Below are 21,723 nucleotides of genomic sequence, written 5' to 3' on the forward strand. Positions count from 1 at the left end.
GGCGTACTCTACAGTACCAAAAACCATCAATAAACAATCAGGCATAAGACATGAGGTGTTATCAGATATAGATGTAATAATGAATTAGGACAAAGGAAGGAAAGAGGATAATCGGATCAATTGTCTGATAGAAAAGGGACAGGGAAGTTAATGAGATGTGTGGCACGCCCACGAAAAGCGAGGCCTATTAATAGTATCAGCCGCAAGCGTCAAACACTCCTTAGGTCGGCATCAAGAAATCGTCCACACAGAGCAAGTTAGGACACAAAGGAGAAGGAGGGGAGGACAATGAAATGTAAATGTCAGAGTCGGTCAGAAAATTGATATTATCCTGGCAAGCGGTGGACGCGGTATGCTCTCCGATACTCCAATCAAGGCTGTATCCAGTCGCAGGTTGTTCGGAGACGCTTCCTACTTCTCGAGGACAATGCGCACTAGGAGACGGTGACGAGAAAAGGAGTGAATCTTTGAACATGGAAGGACAGTCACCATTCAGCTCAGAAAGGTTAACGTCGCCGGGGAAAGGCGTGAAAGAAAAACTCGAGTCAGAATCATGGCAGAAGACAGGCATAGGGGATGGAAAGTGGGAGCAGCAATCGGGGGACAATTCCCGTATCATCGACACTGGGGTCAATAGGTCGGGTTCGAGCCTTTGCTGGAGACCGTGGGTCAGCAATAATGCTTATGTTTGAAAGGAAACACTTACCTCGGACGGACTCCTGCGCGGGTTTCTTTTGCGAGACGGTTTTTCTGGAAGATAGTCATCATCCATAGGATCGTCCTCGGAGATGTTATCGCATATTTCTTCCGAGTCTGTCCGCTCGCTGAAATAGACGTCTGACACTGGAGGGCTGGGGAGGGGTTGAAACTTCTTGGACGAAGAAGGCCGGGAAGAGGAAGATTTTTTTACTTTCTTCGTCGCAGGCTTGTCATTCTGTCTCTTCTTTTTCTTTCGAAGAGTCGAGGAGGGAAAGCCATTCGGATACATCTTCTTCCAGATTGCTTTAATTCGGAAATGCCACCTCCTATAGTGAGCCTTGTCTGCACCTGCGACGCTGTACTTCCAGTAAATAGCTGCATCCCTGCTGTAGTCGGCCTGATTTCCGTTGGGGTTTTGTTCCTTTGCTTTTTGAACATATAGGCTCCGGTACAGCATAAAGCTATTGGCCACCTTGGCCATCTCTTCTGGAACGAGATTGGTAAATTCTTCCCTGAACTCTGCCAGAACATCGTGGTCCTTGTCAGAAAGCCGCGCCAGCGCGGCCTGTACAAGGGGATGAGAAGTGGCCACCGCTGATGAAATTATTTAGCAACGATGATGCGGATGAATTTTTGTATTTACCCTCATACGCGGATGGGCCAGGCGTAATATTGGATGCGGCAATGGTTAACATGGTGAACGACAGAGGGAAGAATATCCGAAAGCCACAGGCCGAGGAGGATTCTGAGGAATAAAGGAGAGTAAAAAAACATGCCCCTTTTGAATCCTTTCGGAAGACATAACACGTTCACTTCGTGCAAGTAGCAGGGTGTTCCTTGCATCGAAGACATGACAATGCGCTGCCCAAAGGGAGATGGAAATCGGTGAAGGGATCTATTCAAGCGCCTGGGCACGGTTGAGTGCCCACAAAGAGAACCTAATTGGTCATGGCCCTGACAGGGCCATCATCAGAGTGGGCCTACGCTTTTGGGGTGGACCTTCCGGCTGGCACGAAACGTGGTGCAGACATCCATTTAGTCAGTGGCTTGCGCTTGGACAAGCTGCATCGAGCATGCCGCAGGTTTTACGTCGGTGCGTCAAAGGACCTCTCCCAATACGAGCGGCCGCTTGGACGGCTAGGCTCAGTGCGCCAGGAGAATTTACGACATTCGGTTGCTGTCCAGGTGCAGGGATGTCTGAGCACAAGGTTGCTGAATAAATCGTATCAAATCATGTGGAAAAATTAGTACGAGTGGAATACAACAGCTTGGGAATATTTGCCGGGGACGGGCGGGCTAGCAGTTACGCGCCAAAAATCCCGACTGTGCGGATAAAAGCAGAACAATGGTCTGGAGGTTGGCATGAAATCATTAAGTCGGGCTCCGGTGCCTTGTCCGAATCTGAATGCGATTTCCAGCCGCCACTGAATTACTGAATCGGGCTTGGATCACGTAGGTGAACTCTTCAGCAGATAAAAATAAAAAGGAGGGAAGAAAAAACAAGCATTACTATACTAGGGCTACAATGGGGAACGTGGAGATGGATACACACGGTAGCGAGCTGTCGGGTCTGAAGTTGACTTGATGATGGTCAAGCGTTTCACACCAAAAATACGAAAAAAAGTTGCAGCATCCAAAATAACCGTAAAACGAGTCGGTAACGGGCATACGACTCGAGCATTGTCTACCTTTCTGTAGGCTTGAAGCTTGAAGCTTGAAGGCTTAAGCGGGCAGTGGCCTGTGAACTTGGCAGTGGGGTGGACACGAGTGCCGAGCCGGGGTAACGCGGTTCCATATTTGGTAGGGCCAGCCCGCACTCGTGCTACTACTACGCTCAGTGGCCACCTTGCCACATCCTACCCTTCACACCTCTTCCTAATCACACCCCTCGCTGCATGGCAGAAGATATTCTAGATACTCATGACCCGTCTTCAGATCAGAACGGTCCGGGGAACAATCTACGCAATGGCAAGACCAATCATTACGCAGCCGATCCCGAAGCTCAGGAGATGGTCATTGAGTCTTTGCGAGGTCAAATTCAGGACCTCTTCTCCCAAGTGACGCAACTTAATTCCAAACTTGTCAAGTCTTATGATCGTGTTTCTGACTTAGAGGACAATCTCCATGTCACCTCTGCTCAGCTACGGACTTCATCCGTTAAAGTTTCTCAGCTTGAGCTCGAAAGGACACAGCACCTTGCCGCTTTGAATACTGGGTTACTAGTCGAGAAGCACCATGTCACTACTGAGCTAAATCGGCTTATGGAAAAGGCAACGGAAGAGGCCGCGCATCGAGGACAAGCCGAGAGTGCTCGCGCCGCCATTGAAAAAGATCTTGATGACCTCAGTGCCTCCTTGTTCAACCAGGCGAACACCATGGTGGCCGAGGCACGCTATGCGAAGCACCTCAGTGAAAGGAAAGCTGTAGATGCCGAGCAGGCCCTCAAGAGCGCAGAGGAAGCCGTCAGCGCAATGCAGCAGCAGGTTCAAAATTTGCAGGAAGACAAAGAGACCGCAGAACAGAAGGTTGAAGAAATGCAGACCCTCATCGGCTTGGGTGAAGATAATTGGGTTGCCACAAAGAATCTCGAACCTCTCCCTCCTTCTCTTCGTCTTCTTGGTTCCCACCTTCCCTACCAAGAATTCCTTTCCTTTGTCTCTCATCTTCGGCAGCTCCACGTGAGCTCTTCAAACTATCCAGCGATGGCTACCCTTCTTTCTCTGCCCTTTCTGACGCGGTTATCAACTGAAGACTCGTGAGCCATGAATCTCGTCGTTTTCATGATTCGGTCGCTGATGCTTGTCTCCTTTTTAGAGAACCCACCTTACGACTGGACCTCGCACCGTCATTGAGTTGGTTATCCAGGCGTTCCGTTTTTGCTGCTATACATACTGGACAGCTCACCATTGAACCGGTGTCTTTCGCGACTTTGATTGCTGAATCGCCTCAGTTATCGAATACAGGAATTTCTGCTGCTCATAACGAGAATATTCCGTGTGCTCTTTGTGGGACACCCATCTTTCCTCAGGCCCCTTCGGCAAACACAGGTTCAACCCGACCTCCTTCTAATCCTCTCATAGGTATGGGGCACTCTTATTCCGGGTCTATCGGGTCTGCGTCTTCATGGTCCACCAACCTCTTCAAGAAAAACCCCGCTCACTCAACCCCGCCTCCCGCCTACTCAAGTTTTAATCCTCGTACCAGTCAAGCTTCATCCACACCTATGTATCCATCTCAAGTCTATATTTTCCGCATCTCATCAAATCAAGTATCGTCCAATCTACCCAGCCTACAATTGCTCAAATCATCAGCCCCTACAACTACTGTGTCGGGTTCACCGACGCCCTCCTCATTTGCATATACTCCACCCTTGTCCCACGGTCACTCGGCTGGAGGAACACCTACTCAATCGAGTAGCACGATATATCCGCTTTGCACGAGTGGCTGGTGTCTCGCCCGTCTTCGCTCTACATGTTCATTATGGGCCTTTGTCCGAACTGGCATTGTAGAGAAAATCTGGGAAGAGGAAATTTCTAACATCACCAACCCTAAGCAAAGACCATCATCTAGAAGGGCATCCGTATCACATACTCAAGTTGCTGGCGCATCTGGCGCTGACAAATCTTCTGTGCCTCCAAAGAGGAGGGGCTTGTGGGGCTTTGCTAGCGCTATCGGAGCGAGCTGGAGTGATAGCGCGAATGACAAGGACAAGGCGAGAAAACCACCCAGTTCTTCTGGGACACCAGAGAAGGAAATTGACGAAAAGAAAGAAGTGAAACCGAGGACATTGCCTCCCCCACCACCTCGGCATCCCCGGGAGCTTGGAAGTAGTACGCCTCCCCCTCTCCCCAAGCGTAGCGAAGGCCGGGTTCGAACTCCAGTACCTTCCTCCACACCAGAGCCCATAGCCACTTCAGAGACGACAACTCAATTTACCCAACTAGATGAAAGCAATATTTCCGAAGCTAACCTGTCTACCACGGTTCAGAATGAAAAGCACGCTGCCTCACCAGAACTTCCTTCTCCATATCCAGCCGTCAGTGGCGTACCAACTTCCCCAATTTCCCCGAATCGAACACAGCGTCCCATGACTCCGTCGACACCACCACCACCAATTCCTCCTCGTGCCGCCAAAAGACTCTCGGCATCAGTTGTTCGACCTGGTACACCTTCTAGTATACCATTACCTGAGTCCCGTCCTGATACCCCTGTCATTGGTTCTGGTGTTATACCCAACCCTCCATCCCGCACTGCCTCGCCCGCACTTGGAAGTTCATCTGCGACTGATGCTCCTCCACCTATTCCTAAACGTGCCGCTTCAAGAAGACGGCTTACCGGGGAAATCGATCCAAGGCCTGAATCACCAGTGGCACCTAGCTCTCCTGCCACAAAGCATGAAGGTCAAGCTCAGAGTGTAGCTGCTTTGACATCTCCATCTCAGACTCAATTGGATACCGTAAAAGAGGCTGTTGAGGAAGCTAAAGCAGAGAATCAAGATACCGAGACGATGGAGTTTACTGAATCGCCGATAGCGATAAAATCGGTTCCCAGTATTGCCTCAAACACTACAACTTCCGGGGAGGAGGTTTTCTTGGATGCTGATGACAGTTCTATGGCAGTGGAGGATGAGAGAATGGATAAGGAAAAGAAGGATGGAGCTGATAAGGAGAAAGAGGACGAAGTCGAGAGGGAGAAAGAGGATGAAGCTGAGGTCAAGACGTTGAAGGAGGAAAGGGGAACGAAGGAACGCTCAGACGAGGACATGAAGCAAGAGAAGTCGAAAGATGCACATCAACTACACAATGATCAACCTGCCATCTCGTTGAACGAAGACGATCTACCTGTTCCTACCTATCATGCCTTACCACCCTCACCACCCCGTCTACCACCTCGTAGGTCTGAACCCGTGAATGGAAGTCGGGACATAGAGAAAACAAAGAGTCTTAGTAGTGATAATGGCTCGGAGGTTAGTGAAGAGGGAGAAGCGGTATACATCGGTGATAGTACATGGGAGGAAAAGACGTGGAAAGAATTGACAAAACTCCGCGAAGGAATGTACTGGGCGAGGATTGGCGCTGTTCGAGTATAACTTGTTCATCTGCAGACATTTTCCTTCGAGTACGTGTTTTGGTTTTGCCATGACTATTCCCTCTCGGAGATACGACATTCCTACCGATTTTTTTTACACTTAACGGAACATTCGTATCTACATTCCAATTTGCATGTATCTAATTTACATCCTTCCGAGCGAGAACATGTGTTATACTGTTTCATTCTATGGATGAAATTACTGGGGCTCTCCTATCCAAGTGGTATGTCTCTTCACAAGCTCATCAACAATGTCTTCTTCGATTTCCTTGATCTGCTGTATCCCAGGATATGTCAATGCTGGATCAATTCTGACCCATGTTTCAACATATTGAGCGCTGCCATCGGTTTGATGGCCGCCGGTATTGGGAGTAACGAAGACTACTTCGAACTTGCGTCGATGAAGGTCGTTGCCTATGACGATCTGGTGACCGTATCGCTCGAGGGCGGCACGAGCTTTGGGTATCAAGAGTTCTGGGTCTGTTTCGAGCTGAAAAGGGAGAAAAAGGTTTGGAAGTTGAACAAAATTATCAAATGCAAATGATACTACCTTGAAAGAGACGATATATCCGTCCCGAGTCCATTCATCAACCATTGTTTTCAATATTTTGGGCACCTGGTCCATTTCGATCGATAGATTTCCTTTTCCTGATTGGATTTTATGTTCAGACTTTTGGTGAATTAGTTGGTAAGAGTCATCACTAGGAATAAGAGTTCAAAACTGTTTTACACACCATTTTTTGCTTTGGCAAGAAAAAGTCACTGACAGCGGCGGCCAGATAATACATAGCCTTCTTTCGAAGTACTGAGAGTTCTTGGCTGACGGCACGGAGCAGCCACAAGTAGTCATTCACGGTAACAAACATCAAGGTGAACAGCGTTCCACTAGCTTGTACTGCCTTGTATACCGTCAAAGTCTTCAGCAGTTTCGCGCGTTTTTCCGGTGTGACCGAGATACGAGGTGTGCCATCCGGAGAATTGTCATCTTCCTCGATTTCGAGCATATCGAGAAATGGGTTTGTGGAATGTGAATAATGTCGACTGAAGGGTTGAAGACTGAATTGTCGATGCATGAAGATGACTGCATATCCGGCTTTTAGGAAATATTCGGCGGATGTTGCACCACGATTTCCTGTGATTCGTTGTGAGCGAACATGTAAGGAGATGGCGGAGGGAAGTTTTATTCGAACCGGCACTGAAGTTGTCGAGGAATCGTACACTGTTTTATCAAAAAGGTGTGATGTACGGACAGAAGGAAGATCAGGATAAGCGATTTTTTGCAAGAGTAGTTAGATCGCTCACACATTGAGCTCTAGAGGTACAGTTGTACCTCCGCTCTGACATGGCCAATGGAAGTTGAATAGATTGGCTACGTGGGTCCAATGATTACACTCACAGTGACCAACACGACCCTGTTACCTGCGGCCACTTGCTTTTGAATCCATTCTCGAACACGCTGAATCTCCTGTCCTAAATTCGGGGGTGACGATTGGGTTGCGAAATACGACTCAGCAGAGAAGGACGTTGGCTCAGTGATCATGCTAGTCACAGGGTGAGCACAATATTGACCACGAGTAAGGAGGCTCTCGTGTTGCTGATACGAATCAAATCTCTTCCTAATTTATCTAAACGTTACCTCAGAATCTACCACAAGTCCCATTCCCTTTATCCCGTTCCACCAATCTTTGGCATTCATCTCTCGCTTGCCCTCTCGTTTCAATCTTGTCACTTGAAGCAAGCCGCCGTCTTTGCAGCGTATTAAAAGTCCGTGGATTTCATGAAACCGAGCTACACCCGGGACCATCGATGGCATAAGAATCCGGTACGGATCACTTATAATAGACAGAACGGTCAACTGAACTGTTCTGATCGGGTTACATGGTAGCACAGCCGTGAGGTGTCGCTGTTCGAACCGGTCAATCGCGACTCATAAGGACTTTGATAGGTATCACCTGATGAGATATTGCACGATGTCGCCATATAATTTGCTCTGCACTCAGTTGGGAAAAATCAATTGTCCAGTCGGCTTGTTTTATCATAGGCGCATGGGGCGCATCTGTCTCTATCGGCTGCGCGTATGCTTTGGCCTGCACAAGATTAAAAAGCCACCAGACCAAGAAGTAAACAGACGTACTGTTCCACCAATCATGCCTCTCAGCACATCGACAAGCAACCTGCCACCCTCCTTGGCGAGTAAATCACGCAAACCAGAGAAATCGATACCCTCTGGGACTGGCTGAGGCCAAAATTAACCACATAAACGCGTCTCAAAGCTCGTAAAAGAAAACATACCATTCGGCTACATCCCCAAACATCTCCTGCGTCTATGCCTCCACTGCTACCTTTCTTCTTCACTGGGAGCATTCCAATGATACATACCCCAGTTTCCTTCTCATGTCTGATCAGAGTATGTTGAATGGGTGCTGGGCCACGAAAAGCAGGAAGGAGACTGGGATGGACATTGAGTTGTTGCGTTCTCGGAAATTGGGATAACATCGCTAGGGGGAGAATGCGACCGAAGGACGCTGTAAGAAGCAAGTGGTTTGAAGGCGGTAGTGTATCGGGGGGTAGACTGAAAGGCGAGGGAAGCTGCGCATTATGAGTCGGTGGTTATCCTGAGGAACTACAGAGACACAGACAGGCCAAGTCCGGAAATCCTTTTTCCCGCGAGGTATGGTATGGATAGGGACTCCGAATGAAGAACCCAGAGTTTTCAAAGGAGCTGGGTAGGACGTCAGTCAAATTCTTTAAAGTAACCCAGAAATCACTTACAGACGGAGAGCATGGAGCCGCGCCTACCCACTTTTTCATCTGGTTGAGTGGCAACAGTAATATGGTTCCAAACATCTGCGAGGAATGTGTTTGTCTGTTCAGTGAGAAATGAGATACGGAAGTTGGGTACGAGAATTCTTTGACATACCGGATGCAGCATACAACTCACGGAAAACACCACACGAAAATTCGTCGCGTCCCATGTACAGAATATCGAACTTCTTTGCCTCCTGGCTATACAGACGCACTTGACGCAAGATATGGCGCCTGACCCGTCGCGTTGATATCAGAAGCATTATTAGGTGCGAGCCCGTGGCAGAAGAAGAAATCAAAACCGTCAACTTCAACACTTGGATAAACAACCAATCACAAAACATCATTCACTTGCCACCGCTGGATCTCCTTCACCGTTGGGTTTCTACACCGGCTACTGTCGATTATTGCTCGTATACATCGAGCTTTCGCCCTTTACTCCAGGAGGTCTCAGAACTTGATCGGATACCTGAGTTTTTCACAGACCCCATGATTGTCTTTACCCCTATATGGCCAGATTGCTGAACCGCCCTTACGCAGTTCACACAGTCTACGCCACTGTGTCGTTATGACTGAAAACACCCTACTCAATCCTTTCCTCTTGAATGACAAAGTGGCCTTGATAACGGTTCGTCTGAACGAAAGTCGAGTAATTGAAACTTATCGTTGTGTTAGGGAGCTGCAAGTACGCTTCAGGTCTTTCCTGTTCCCTCTAACAAGACATTCAAGTACAATTGTGTTATCAGGTGGCATCGGTCTCGCGACGGCTAAGACTTTTTTGGCTGCGAATGTTCGAGGACTTCTTCTCGTTGATCAGTCTCAAGAATATCTTGATCGTACCTTGCTGGAATTGTCGAGCGATGAACAGCAACGATGCCAGTGCTTTGTAGCAGATGTGAGCTCCGAGGCAGATAATTACGCACAACGTGCCTTGGAGCTCTGGGGAAAACTCGATATTGCAGTACTAAATGCAGGTATCTGCAATGCTCCTACTAGCATCTTAGACACGGACGCCAAGATCTGGGATAAGATCATGCAAGTAAATGGGCGCGGAGGTGCGTTCCATGATTCATTTGCCACTTCGCCCCACTCATGCCGCGTTCTGCTCCAGTATTTCTAGGGCTCAAGCAATGTGGGAAGGTTATGACTGAGAAGAAATCAGGTTCAATAGTCATCACTGCATCCCAACTCGGTCTTCAAGGTGAGAATGAGGTGCCACTCTTGCTGTTTATGGATCACCCTTCATACTTCTTTCTTTGAGGTTCCCCCTCATTAGCCGCATATGGGGCCTCCAAATTCGCTGCCCGTGGACTCGCCCTGACTGCGGCTGAAGAATTCGCTCCCTTTGGTGTTCGAGTTAATAGCGTTTGCCCTGGTCCGACGATAACGCCCTTAATAGATGACCTGAAGGAAGATGATGGTTGGTCACGGATGGCAGATAAGTGTTTGATGAAACGATTAGGAGAAGCCCGTGAAATAGCAAATGCTATTCTTTATCTGTCTTCTGACGCATCCTCGTGAGTATAATTTACCGTTAAGTTCTGAAACTTACTTGGGACACTGAATTAACTACTGCTAGCTTTTGCTGTGGCACTAGTTTGAAGGTAGACGGAGGGTATGCAAAATTTGGATGAACGGATTCGGCTGTAACGTTGGGGTCAAGAACAGCTGGTTGCATTGAAACTACTGTTGACAGAAATGCTACTCTGCCAATACATACGATAAATATCAATGCCATCTTCTCTTTCCATCTACTTGACCGGAGCGATCATGGCGACGCGACTTGACACAGCGGGATAAGTATCAGACTGACAGGCAATTTGGAGGAGAAAGTCCCTTATCCACTCATGTTACACATGTTGACAGGTGAATCTTGGGGTCCAAATCTTCCTGTTTATGGGAAGAACTACTGGTAACTTTGATCCATCAAAGAACAACCAATCGACCACGCTCAAGGGAACTCCTGGACAGATCTGCTGCGAACTCCAAAGGCATCAATAGAGCCAGTTCTTTTCCCAGCACTTATGAATAGAATCACTCCTTTGGAGAAGGAGTCAGTCTAAATGGTTTTGTGGGTGAGCAAATACCCATGGGGCATCTTGCGATAAGTGTCATTAAGTCTTATCGTTTGATGAAATATCAATTTTGGGGAATCATGGGCGTGAATCAAGTGATATGCTCCCTCAAGTGTTACGGTACGTTTCAATGACGGGGTTTGAAAGGTGATGATGACTTTGATCTTGTAGTGCAGTGATACAAAACGCAACATCAGGGTAATGCACGACGGGGTCTACGTTCCCAAGCGAACAAGTAAACGTATCTTGTCGGGGTTGTTCCTGACAACTCATTAAAGAACCTTCCATAGGTGGTCCCTCGTCGTAATAATTGATTAAACTGCAGATAGAGCGGTGGCTTTTAAAGTTAGGTCATAATTGATTCGTCTGATAAAAACCTGCAGGATCGACGACACAATTCTTTATTCAGATCTTCTCAGCAAGGTAAAATATATCTAACCCAAACCGACAGAAAAATCCAACCCTGGTACCAAGTCTCTGGCGGAGGGGATCCAGTATGCGAAGCTTTTGGTTACGGAAATGAGAGTGTTTATGACGCATGTTTGGTATTGCCAATGCCGTGCGTTGTCTTCAAAGCGATGACATGCATATCCCATGATCGTTGTGGTATGGTAAGGTGAACGTAACGGCCAACTCTGCAAGCAGAGTCGGAGCCTCGGACCTACTCGACCACGGAGGAATGCGGCAGTGCAAGTGAGATTTCCAGACATATCCTGTCGAAACTTTTTCGCCAGCCGCACAGCCTGAACGCAAAAACGGATCACATAGGTCAAGAGATATCCGGGTGAATGAGACAACGTCGCATAGCTTCATTGAATTGATGATGCCAGCACCCGCAGCAACAGCAACATGCTGAATGAGTCAATACCTCAAACACAAAATCACGAAAAAACCGGGTTGCCCACCCAATGTATTCGAATTACTATATAAGTCTACGCCTCACTCGGAACACGTTGCTATGAAATGTTTGGAAATGATGTAAGATAACGAGTATAATCGGTTAGGACATAGCCTGAGAGCCTCGTGTTCTTCCATGATTCGTTTGAAAGTTTGATGATGACTGATTACTGAATAGCGGCTTTTTAGATCCTAAGGTACCGGCCGAACAAACAAACCAAAGAAATTTTTCTAGTCAATTCCATAGTCGACAATGTTTTTCCGAAAAAAAAAATAGCTCGATTTCAGGACAGTGGAAACACAAGTGTTCGAATGTCGGTACACGATTGTTAAGCATATACAGTACTTATCACTAACTCTCCATAAGTCAATTTCTTTCCCGGCTGACCCGAACTTGGGTCCCGACTCCCGAGATGTATATCAGTAAAATGGAAATTAAAACAGAATTGCAAACGTCGTGGAAGTAGAATTATCTGTTCCGGATAGGACCCCGGAACAGTCTTGGCGATGTTTCCGTTAGTCAGCATTTTTGTTTTTCGATAATAGCCAACCCGAAAATCAGAGATCCTCGTCCCTTGTGGCCAACGTGAGGTAAGTACATTTGATGCGGGATAGATGTGGTGTGGTTAGCCACAAGTGGCTAGGTTTGGACATTTGTACCCTCACGGAGTGTGTCTAAGTTAAGTTACTTTGTAATGACAAATACTTTCGCTCCACCTCTTATAATTATCTTTGTGGACTTTAGATGACTTGACGGGGGCCGGACTCTTTCTCCCCCTGTTCAATATCTACTCCTCACTTGTCGATCCATACAAAGTAATCAGACTTAAGCGGCGCAACTTCTTCCGAACTTCTCTCTAGCGAATCGTCATCATATCTAATTAACTTGTATATACTCCGATCCGAAGGAGATGTCTTTGTCATTATGCGATACATACATACATAGTAAGTTTGAAGCGATAGTATCGGAATTTCAAGGTTTCAATCTCGGGACGAGGTATACTGTATCTCGGCGACAAAGAGGCGGTACCCTGTCACTGGTCGACCGTCTGACATTCTCACGTCCTTTTACCACTCCGTTTTTTTTCTTTCCTTAATCGACTTGAATGTGATGAGTTGCGCGCGGCGGGAGCGGGAGTCACTCATTGATGGTTATGATCATCGATAACTCCGGTTTACAACATAAAATCATTCATTGATCATTTATGGACCCACACAGGTACGCAGGCGTCATTGTCGAATACTCATCGTAGAGGTGTGGCAGAATTCTCCATTGCGCGCTGTAATGACATACTAGAAATAAAAATAAGAAAAACTCCTCGGAGGAGTTTTGTGTGTTGGTTAGTTAGTGATCATGAGACTATGTAAGGAACCTTTCTTGGCTGCCCAGTGACGTCGATAGTTATCCGTTACTCGTGTACTACTACCAAGGACTCGAATCAGAGAACCGGTGAGTAGTGAAAAGCGGAATACAATTTTTTTACTCCCCCGCTAAACGATTCTTCCGCTAATGATTTGAGTTTCATCAATTAAAAAAAAAACCCCTTTTGTAGGTGCAGTTAGGTGAGGCCACTGTACCGGTGGGGAGGGCCGAAGTATGGCTGTTTTGAATCCCACATCCCCGCAGCATGACAGTGTCAATAGATTGATTGACACGCGCCACATGAGCACTGAATATATTGAAACTGCCGTAGGATCACTGATATGTCAAGAAAGAAGGTGAAAATGCACATGTGTATTGTCAAAGAGCATCATTGTTCGCTTGAGAGGGGGTTCTTTTCGAACTCTCCGGGTCTCCGAACGTCCGTGGTCTTAAAAAATGTTTTGGGCTCCTTCGATAGTCGAGTGCTGGGAATGTGAAGTACATACGTTGTTTGAGAAGTTGATCACCGTGTGGTCACACGACCTGCAGTGTTTGTGATGCCTTCGGCTCTTGTTGCGAGGGGAGTGATGACGACAGAAGCAATTTTTCATCTGTTCACGGGTAGTGGAACCCCTGGAATGTGCTAATATTGACATGTTCGAGGAGGTCCGCTAAGCACCGGCGCAGAACCTCGCAGAACTCCTTCGAACAAAGGAACCCTGTCTCTCGTGATCAGATACAAGGACAATGACTACGTCGTCTAGGTTTAACCTACGATGAAGTATTTGCTTTGCATTAAGCCTTGACCTTGATCATGTGTTGGAACAATAACAAAAGTAGCCACGTCGTATCATAAGATGATCTTCTTTTCCAATACTTTTACCAAGGACCCTGGGAGTACCCACCCCAAAGGAAGTGAATTAGATCGGCGGAGTTTATATTTTTTCCCTTGTCTTTCGTTTTCCTTCTTTTGTTTTCCTAATTAAGGGTTTAATGTTCAGATACGGTGAGATTGGCTCAAGTGGAGCGAGAACAAATTGAGGATTTTTTCGGATGTTTGTTCATCATTCATTCAGATGATGATGACCATTTGTAGAGTCTAATAGATCGAGACTGATCAGGATGACGTGCTGCCTATTGCCAGTTGTGGGCGGCTTTCGAGGGAGTTTATTGAACTCGGGACCTAGGGGCCTAGGCTTGACCGATAACCTCGATGATGTGGCTAGGACGTGGCAAAAGCGGACATTGTATTGCCGGCGATCTGAGTTTCTGATCAACACTACACTACACTATTACTTGACCTGTCCCTGAGATCTCTCCAGCGCAACAGCAAACAAAGCCGGAAGGGGACGCTGTGGAGGTTAACGTTACAGTAGCCTGGTCAGGCCGATCGACTATGTAGTCGTAACGTGTCTGACGTTAATATTGATCATGGATCATCATACAACTTATCTATAACTTGAACCCTCAGTGAATGTATTGCGGACAAGGTAATTAGAAGGCGATAGAGAGCTATTAAGAGCGGAACTCCTGGTGCAGGGCGGTTGTGTAATGGGATTGGGAGAGATAAGAAGATCATGTCACGGCCGGTGCTAGGCTGTTCAAGATCTTGCCTTTGGTTTGGAAGGAGTGGAATCTTTGTTTTAAACAACAGTTAGAGAAGGTTAGGCACACGTCAGTGGGCGGTGTTATTGAAGAGACTTGATAGATTAGATGGAACAAGGTCACTTGGGTGCTATTGTTGGCAGACAGCGACGGGCTAAAGTTAAACTTTTTCATCTAGAAATTTCTCGAACGGGCATCAGAAGGAATGATACTCGGGCGGTTCCTTTGGCCTTGAGGATGAGGCATGGGCTGGATTTATTGTATTCAATTGCTACAAACAGTCATTAGTTGTCAGTGAGACGGACAATAGAATAGACGTCTGATCGCAAGTGCAGGTGGTCCGGACGTTTGATCGTGGGCTATCGATTGGCCGAGATATTTTTAACTCTTGGAGCTGGCCAGACACGAGGCAACGGGAGGACGAGAAAGGAATGAAGGAATGTGCCAAATCTGGAGCGGGAGAATGGTGGGGTTTTGGAGAAATGATGGGGGATAGGCGAAGAGAGTGAGCAACACAGGCCTTTGTCATCGGAGGCAAGGGTGCAGGACAGAGTAGAAGGAAGTTGGGGGGCCCTAACTCGTTCGTTGGTGAGTACTTGGAGCGCGGATCGGAGTTTGGAGAGCTAGGAGGGCGGGAGTAGGCGAAGACGCCACGTGTGCTGGCCAGGATGGCAAGGGCATGTCCGAAGCGCGGTCTGAGGACGATGAGCAAGAGGCACGGTGATCGGGGGCCGCGCGATCTGGCAGATCTGGCGAGTCATGTGGTGGGGACCCAAAGAATGGAGTGTGGCGGTGTCGGGAGGCCAAACAGAGGACAACAGAGGAGAGTAATAGAGGGCCTATCGTCCGCAGGTTTCCCACGTTCCTCATTCTACTCAGCCTCTCCACTCTCGCCGCCCCTCGCTCGCCACCCCCGCCGCCCCCGCAAGCCATGATGCTCGTTCACAAGCAACACGCCTTCCACCTTCCACAGGCCCCGTTGTCGCACAGGAGGCTCTCCTCAGCCCCCACCGCCATCGTCGTACAACCCACACGCACACCCGGCCTCCTTTCTCTCTCAAAACCCCCGCAGAAGACCGCACCCCAGCGCCAGCTCAACGCCAACCAGCGATCAGCTCAGCACAAGTCCTCTCCCTGTCCTCGCCCACAGCAGGCCCACCCGCAGCCCAGCCCAGCACTCCTTAACGCTGCTGAGATCACAGACAAGAAGACCGCTGTTCGCCCCCACAAGGACAACCAGAAGCAGGCAAAGGCTCAGAGGTGAGTGTCCAACCCTTGTCCATCTGCCGCGTCACTGAAAATGTGCCAGCGATTCTGCTAAATCTTCTTCCCGCGCTCATGGCAGGCATGCACGCCAGCCCTCTCCCCCAGCCCTACCTCTCGATCCCCCGCAGGCAGAGCCTACAAACGTTTCAGATCCTTTTCTCGACTCTTTTTCGCCTACAACTCTCAAGCCAATGGCTCCCCCCAAGGCCGCTAACCGCAGGTCTCAACACTCCCCTATCCCTGCCCTGACCATCCAAACCCCCACCAAGGCCGTCGCTGTCCCTGCGGCACCCCGCCGTGCCTCCCAGAAGATTTCACGCTCCGTTCCAACCATGTCTCACAGCTGGGACCACATCTGCGATGACAGCAACGATGAGGACCACTCTAGTCCCCCAACCACTCCCCTTCGCTCTCGCCCCCAGAATGGCATTCGCTCTGCCCCGCTCTCTACCAGTGGTGCCGCCGAGTTCCCATTCCATGGAACTCCCAACAAGAAGAGAGTTAAGAACCACAAAAGGGCACCCAGCGACCACATCTTCGCCATGTCCTCTGACGACGAGGCCACTTCCGGTGTTGAGGATCTCCGTGCTTTGCTCAACTTTGTCCGTAGTGGCTCCCGCCCGTCGTCGACTTCGACTCCTCCACCGCAGCGCGCGATCAATTTCGAACACGTCAGGTCCCTTTCCCCTGCCTCTCGCGAAAAGTTCTTCGAGCTTGAGGCTTCAAAGGAGGTTGCCGGCTACTTCGCCAGCTCGTCGTTCCAGAACTCACCCAGTCCGGACGATTTGCCGGATCCTCTCTTCGCTTGAACAACAACTCTTTAGACCAACGATTCTCAAAAAGCATAGAGGTCAGCTAATCTATCGTTATCACACTCTCCCTCCCTTCTCACTATGTTATAGTTTCGGGCTTCCTCTAGATATGTGTCAACATCATCGCCCTCGTCGTTCTTTCACCCCCTTCGCTCGCTCCTGGGTCCGACCCACTTTCCCGATCTCTCAAAATCTCTCTAGAACCCAAATCATTCCACCACACACTAACCCCTATATTGCAATATCCAAATCAAAAATGAAATTGAAGCAATTGTATCATAGCCGACTGCATATTCTCCTTTTCTCGCATTTCGCTTTGACTATCATTATTCTCCTCTAGTGTTTCTGTCTGTCTGGGTTTCTTGGAGTTTCCTTTGGGTTTCTAGAGTTTTGGGTTTCCTGGGCCGATGAAGCGGCGTCGCTCTATCGATCACATCCATTCCACCAGTCCTACTTACGGCCGCCATCAACCCGCGCATATATCATCGTGGCTTTCTCGCATGCGCTTCGTAATGTTGAGAAGTTGCATCCGACTGTACGATCCCTAGACGGCGGACGATTGCGTCTTGTTTATCCCGCCCCATATCTTCTCATATCTTGTTAACGACACGCTCTGGATTGAATCCGGACACTCCTGCTTTTTCGATTCTTTGGCTTATACTCGTACTTGGTTTTAATTTCGGTTAATGGCTTTTTTCGTTCAGGACACCCGCGCGCTTTGGGAACTTTATCCCTTCTCCCCCATCCATACCCCTTATTTTCTGTCCTGTGCTCATACCTGCACTCATCGACTCCCTTTTACCTTCTTACGATGGGTTATCATGCGTACTTGGTCCAATCCCTTCTCCATCACGGATCGGCTCCATGCATTTATCTTCCCGATTCAAAGTGAAAATGTTTTATTACAAATCTTCTCTTCGACCACTTCCGACCGAACGATGGGAGTGGTTTTGTACAACAACGCGATCGTGGTCCATCTCCCTCATCCTCACCTTGCGGCTAGTGGTTGTCAGCCTCTTTGACGATCCCACCAAAGGAGCTCCAGTTCGCATGCATTCACAGACGGATGATCCGGTCCAATGGAATGTCTTGTCGCTGAATGGCGTGCGCATCTAGTGGCGACAGTGTTGTCATTATTACCAGTCATTCGCAAGGTGCTCACTTCTGCGCAACTCGAAGCAATGGGGATTTCCTACTTACTTGGTGATCAACTCTTCCTCGTCTCAGGTTGAGTTAGGCCTGCTTGTTTCGTTGACGTTGAATATCTTGATTTCTTTTTTCACGCTTGCGCTTCTATTTCCGCAACTTTATTTGCAATTGTGCCAACAGAATTCTATACGCATATATTTCCCTTGTCTCCTCCATCACCGTTTCTATTCTCCACTCTTCCTGGTACTGGCTTATTATGTTCTTGTTCATTTTTCATGTCAATGACGTGTTCCACTGTTTAGTACGAAAGCAAGTCATTATCTATTATTATCGGTTTACTGCCTTATCTTCTTTCTTCTTCTTGTCACTTGGGTATCATAGTATTTCCTATGTGCTTTTCTTTCACTGGAGCCCGCCTTGTTATTTCTTCAATTCATGCAACCACTTTTTTTTTTCATTCTCTTGTGGTTGTCCATTCTATTCTGCCGGTGCCTCACAGACGTTGCGCTTTTTATGATTTATTCTTTTATGTCCCCAGTGTATCAAATACGGTCTTCCTTGGTTTCTTCTCTCGCCATCCCTTACTCCCTGGTTGTTCCCTTTCTCTCCCCTTGGGTACTCGGTTCAACCGTTTCATTCCTGGTACGTCTTCATTCACGTTGTCGGTAACTATTTTAACAAGTTCTTATCCAGGGACTTGAAGTCGTTCCATCTATCCGGTGCTGTCGAAATGGCCGACGCGATGTGTTTCGCCAAGATGGAAATTTTCTTTACGACTTCGGGCCTATGTTTACCGGATATCCCAAGGGGTTACAATTCACGCCGATCTAACCACACTTCTGATCCATTCCTATCCCAACTCCTTTTATCCCATGCGCTTATATTGCCCCCAATCAAATTGCCGAGCTAGCGATAAACATACACGCATACACACCTACTCGACCCTTACTGTCGGCGGGGTTATGGAGGCGATGTCGGTGCCTATCCAACACTTCGTACCAGTGTTGTGGTAGCGCAGGTTCATTCGTTTGCTCTCGCCTGCCATTCATATTGTCACCATTATCCCTGACATTCACATGCGTTGCGCGACCACACGACATCATCTACTGTATCTACATCATCGTTTCCGCTTTCGTTTCCACGTTGCGTCCGGGGGCTGTTTTTTTTTCCATTCACGCCCTTTTCCTTCCATGTTCATACCTTTTTTGGCATCTGCACGGACATGGGTTTTTCTGTTGAAAGAACGTTCTCAAAGGTCATAGAGTGTATATATACAATTTTTTTTTCCTACTCTTTTTCATCATTACGGGCTTACGGATCTTCTGTGACGTCCTGCAAATGTGCTCTGGCTTGCACGAGACACGACTTACATGTGTTCCTCGTCGGTCATAACCCTTCCTCCTTCAAACTTTCCACTTCCTGCCAGCTTCGTTGGTCACCTTGATCAACTTCCCCGCTGCTCTCTCCAAAACTTTCCGACAAAAATAATAGTCCTCCAAACCTCCCCTCGATAATTTTTGATCCCACTCGCTGCACGCTTTTCTTCTTTGCATCGAACAACATTCCTTTGATTATAGCTTGTTTGATACTTTTCTTTTGTGCCCCCGCCTCTTACGAATTCCAAACTCTCTTTTTCAAAACATAATTTCTTACTCTTTTTTTTTCTGTCCGCCGTTTTTGACACTTGGCTTTCACCATTTGGTCGAGTTGGGTTTCGAGACGTAGAAATCTTTTTAGTTGTTTGTGTCGCCTCCTACGTACACGTATTACAAAGTTTTTTTTAGTTAGGTAGGTAGATATAGCTATACAAATGAAACATATAGTTGAAAGACTCCGTGAACAATCAAAAGTCCAACTTTAAACCCAAGAACAAATCTGAAAAGGTACACAATAGTCCCTAGATACCAGAAAACAAGAATCCGATGACATTATTGTCCGCAGACGTTCCCACATCCTCAGCTGATGCATCGACTATTGTTGCGTGAACTCCTTCACCCAAAGTGTGAATCCATTCATTAATGATACGACGCTTGACAACTCCACATGTACACGGATGACATTCTTCTTCTAAAGTTATGAGATCGATTTGTCGGATAGACGGGATTTGGAGATGAGGAAGGAGGAAACAAAGGTTGTTGAGCCATCCTGTTGATTTGAATGTGATGAGGTTTGGGAGAGAGATGGGTGTGATAGTTGGAGATCGTGTTGAATGTTGATATTTGTTGAATGTTTCGAGGTGAGTTAGGGAAGGTACGTGAGGGAGGATATCGTCGTAGGTGTAGTAAGGACAGGAACTGAGGTAGAGATGTGTGAGATGTCGACAGAATGAGGGTAGGAATGAAAGTGAGGAGGAAAATGATGAAGAAGCGGTGGTGGTGGAGTTTGTTCGGGCACGGTAGTCGTGTAAAGCTAACCGCGTTAAAGAAGGTGTATGATTAAATAGAATTGGGGATGTTTGAATAAACCCTCGAAAAGGATTGAAACTTGTCAATCCGAGAGAAATGAGTTGAGGCGTCGATAGATGTCGATATGACGCTGGAAGCCAACTCGCGAGAATAGTAGTTGCATGAGGACAGAAATACACATTGGCCCAGTTGGGCGAATGTGAGCAGAGTGTTGTGATTATAGGCACGAGATTCGTGGAATCGTGGTTGTGGGTGCCTATGACTCCGAAATTGAGCGGAAGGATGCCGGAATGGGAAAGACAGAGTTGGAGACGCGTTTGGAGACAGGCGTAGTTGGCGGTTTTACCTTTGAGAAGTGTGAGATCTATAAGAAAGGAATTCCAAAAAAGTGGAGTGGAGAGTGCGATGGAGCGCCAGAGGGCGCAGACCTGGAGGATGAGCCAAAGTGAATCATCGTAGAGGTTTGTGAGGGAGGGTAGGGTTTCAGCGGGGAATAGTATGTCGTGTCCTCGAGACAGGAGTATTTCGGATAGGAGTTCGTTAGGAAGTCGCCGGATAGGTGATAGTACGGACACATGTGTATCATAACTCTTTTCGAGCGAAGAGCGTTCAAGAGAGAGATGCTGTAGAACGGCTTGGATACTCGCAATGTCGGAGTTTATGCTATGCATGAGACGTTTGTGCGGAACTCGACAAATTCTTGAATTTGTCGTCGAATGCCGAGAAATACTAGTGAGACCGACCGTTTAGGCAGGGGGTAAATCGCGTTCTCTGAATTAGACGAGAAAGCCAGCGAGGTTTAAGTGGTAGATTTGAGGGTTACCTGCCAGCTGGACAACCCAAGCAGTTTTAACCTTTGGCCGTCGATCGAATGTCTCAACCCAGATGAAGAGAAGGATTTTTGTCCCCCTCAACTTTCAAACGAGCCAAATTCGAGAGCAGAAGCACAGAGGACAAATGGAACCACCAAGGCGACTCTGCTGGGTTAGACAGTTCCCAAGATGGGATGATTGGACGCCGGCGCTATTAAAGTCATGTTGTCGCCGTTAGTCAAAGATATAGAGGAACATTCCCAAGACTTTTGGTTGGTGCCCAGATGGAAGCAATGAAAGCTTGCACGACAGATCAATTCAAGATCAATCGCCATTGATACATGGATGATTGACCGGACATATTTTTTCGCTTCCTCCGGCCCGCCCCTTTTCCGGTCCATCAATTTTTCCATTCTCACGGATTCTGTCACCATATCTAGCAATGACTAAGCAATATGGTCCGTGCGCAGCGCAGCAGCTATATAAACCAGCCCGCAACATTTTTGTTTCCTTACCACTCTGGCCTTTTGGCTTAGATCAAGTGTAGTATCTGTTCTTAATAGTTTAACCACTATTATGGAGGCACCGCCTCCATTCTTGGTTATCTAATTTTTGCCGCCCCAGTTCCTCGTCCTCTGCTTGCACGACTTGGGCGCGATGACTCTGCCGCTGCACTACTGGCTTATGTCGTCGGGGGATCCCTTTTTAAGGGTCCTTTTCCTCTTCTTTTTGTTTAGCTGTGGCTCT

The 21,723-nt window shown here is 47.7% G+C and overlaps 8 protein-coding genes across 8 annotated transcripts; 3 read left to right on the forward strand and 5 right to left on the reverse strand.

Moving 5' to 3' along the window:
• Positions 1-220: 220 nt before the first annotated feature.
• Positions 221-1,394, reverse strand: AGABI2DRAFT_120238 (hypothetical protein; the record flags this gene model as incomplete). Its single annotated transcript, XM_006463355.1, has 3 exons — positions 221-655; positions 707-1,293; positions 1,343-1,394. 3 exons carry the CDS (start codon positions 1,392-1,394, stop codon positions 221-223), a joined length of 1,074 nt encoding a protein of 357 aa, XP_006463418.1.
• A 69-nt stretch (positions 1,395-1,463) lies between these two features.
• AGABI2DRAFT_179773 (hypothetical protein) lies at positions 1,464-2,135 on the forward strand (the record flags this gene model as incomplete). Its single annotated transcript, XM_006463356.1, has 2 exons — positions 1,464-1,792; positions 1,948-2,135. The coding sequence occupies exons 1-2, from the start codon at positions 1,648-1,650 to the stop codon at positions 2,133-2,135; spliced, it is 333 nt and encodes a 110-aa protein (XP_006463419.1). The 5' UTR covers positions 1,464-1,647.
• A 1,850-nt stretch (positions 2,136-3,985) lies between these two features.
• AGABI2DRAFT_194249 (hypothetical protein) lies at positions 3,986-7,354 on the reverse strand. The gene is made up of 6 exons (XM_006463357.1): positions 7,184-7,354; positions 7,090-7,124; positions 6,978-7,006; positions 6,522-6,919; positions 6,338-6,457; positions 3,986-6,277 (listed from the first exon to the last, which is right to left on the reverse strand). Exons 1-6 carry the CDS (start codon positions 7,325-7,327, stop codon positions 5,987-5,989), a joined length of 1,017 nt encoding a protein of 338 aa, XP_006463420.1. The 5' UTR covers positions 7,328-7,354; the 3' UTR covers positions 3,986-5,986.
• A 54-nt stretch (positions 7,355-7,408) lies between these two features.
• On the reverse strand, positions 7,409-8,855 carry AGABI2DRAFT_74006 (hypothetical protein; the record flags this gene model as incomplete). Its single annotated transcript, XM_006463358.1, has 7 exons — positions 7,409-7,690; positions 7,725-7,874; positions 7,922-8,023; positions 8,050-8,376; positions 8,427-8,509; positions 8,560-8,634; positions 8,708-8,855. 7 exons carry the CDS (start codon positions 8,853-8,855, stop codon positions 7,409-7,411), a joined length of 1,167 nt encoding a protein of 388 aa, XP_006463421.1.
• Positions 8,856-9,150: 295 nt separating this feature from the next.
• AGABI2DRAFT_225207 (hypothetical protein) lies at positions 9,151-10,342 on the forward strand. The gene is made up of 6 exons (XM_006463359.1): positions 9,151-9,220; positions 9,268-9,277; positions 9,339-9,647; positions 9,704-9,793; positions 9,854-10,109; positions 10,172-10,342. Exons 1-6 carry the CDS (start codon positions 9,161-9,163, stop codon positions 10,224-10,226), a joined length of 780 nt encoding a protein of 259 aa, XP_006463422.1. The 5' UTR covers positions 9,151-9,160; the 3' UTR covers positions 10,227-10,342.
• A 2,937-nt stretch (positions 10,343-13,279) lies between these two features.
• AGABI2DRAFT_194251 (hypothetical protein) lies at positions 13,280-13,616 on the reverse strand. The gene is made up of 2 exons (XM_006463360.1): positions 13,434-13,616; positions 13,280-13,375 (listed from the first exon to the last, which is right to left on the reverse strand). The coding sequence occupies exons 1-2, from the start codon at positions 13,581-13,583 to the stop codon at positions 13,316-13,318; spliced, it is 210 nt and encodes a 69-aa protein (XP_006463423.1). The 5' UTR covers positions 13,584-13,616; the 3' UTR covers positions 13,280-13,315.
• Positions 13,617-15,406: 1,790 nt separating this feature from the next.
• AGABI2DRAFT_194253 (hypothetical protein) lies at positions 15,407-17,426 on the forward strand. Its single transcript, XM_006463361.1, has 3 exons — positions 15,407-15,792; positions 15,842-16,648; positions 16,701-17,426. Exons 1-2 carry the CDS (start codon positions 15,464-15,466, stop codon positions 16,605-16,607), a joined length of 1,095 nt encoding a protein of 364 aa, XP_006463424.1. The 5' UTR covers positions 15,407-15,463; the 3' UTR covers positions 16,608-16,648; positions 16,701-17,426.
• A 3,118-nt stretch (positions 17,427-20,544) lies between these two features.
• Positions 20,545-20,850, reverse strand: AGABI2DRAFT_45856 (hypothetical protein; the record flags this gene model as incomplete). The annotated part of the gene is made up of 1 exon (XM_006463362.1): positions 20,545-20,850. A coding segment is annotated over one exon (306 nt), but the record flags the coding sequence as incomplete, so codon positions are not given.
• Positions 20,851-21,723: the final 873 nt, after the last annotated feature.

Source organism: Agaricus bisporus, assembly GCF_000300575.1.
Source record: "Agaricus bisporus var. bisporus H97 unplaced genomic scaffold AGABI2scaffold_8, whole genome shotgun sequence".
Lineage (NCBI taxonomy): Eukaryota > Fungi > Basidiomycota > Agaricomycetes > Agaricales > Agaricaceae > Agaricus > Agaricus bisporus.

What these genes read in the sequence shown, in the direction of transcription:
- AGABI2DRAFT_194249 (XM_006463357.1), bottom strand. Translation starts at nt 7,327, where the DNA reads ATGATCACTGAGCCAACGTCCTTCTCTGCTGAGTCGTATTTCGCAACC. An exon ending in ACAGGGTCGTGTTGGTCACT is followed by an intron (nt 7,125 to 7,183) that starts GTGAGTGTAATC and finishes TGGCCATGTCAG; the next exon opens with AGCGGAGGTACAACTGTACC. An exon ending in GATATATCGTCTCTTTCAAG is followed by an intron (nt 6,278 to 6,337) that starts GTAGTATCATTT and finishes CTCCCTTTTCAG; the next exon opens with CTCGAAACAGACCCAGAACT.
- AGABI2DRAFT_194251 (XM_006463360.1), bottom strand. Translation starts at nt 13,583, where the DNA reads ATGTCAATATTAGCACATTCCAGGGGTTCCACTACCCGTGAACAGATG. An exon ending in TGATCAACTTCTCAAACAAC is followed by an intron (nt 13,376 to 13,433) that starts GTATGTACTTCA and finishes ACATTTTTTAAG; the next exon opens with ACCACGGACGTTCGGAGACC.
- AGABI2DRAFT_194253 (XM_006463361.1), top strand. Translation starts at nt 15,464, where the DNA reads ATGATGCTCGTTCACAAGCAACACGCCTTCCACCTTCCACAGGCCCCG. An exon ending in AAGCAGGCAAAGGCTCAGAG is followed by an intron (nt 15,793 to 15,841) that starts GTGAGTGTCCAA and finishes AAAATGTGCCAG; the next exon opens with CGATTCTGCTAAATCTTCTT.
- AGABI2DRAFT_225207 (XM_006463359.1), top strand. Translation starts at nt 9,161, where the DNA reads ATGACTGAAAACACCCTACTCAATCCTTTCCTCTTGAATGACAAAGTG. An exon ending in GCAAGTAAATGGGCGCGGAG is followed by an intron (nt 9,648 to 9,703) that starts GTGCGTTCCATG and finishes GTTCTGCTCCAG; the next exon opens with TATTTCTAGGGCTCAAGCAA. An exon ending in CTGTCTTCTGACGCATCCTC is followed by an intron (nt 10,110 to 10,171) that starts GTGAGTATAATT and finishes AACTACTGCTAG; the next exon opens with CTTTTGCTGTGGCACTAGTT.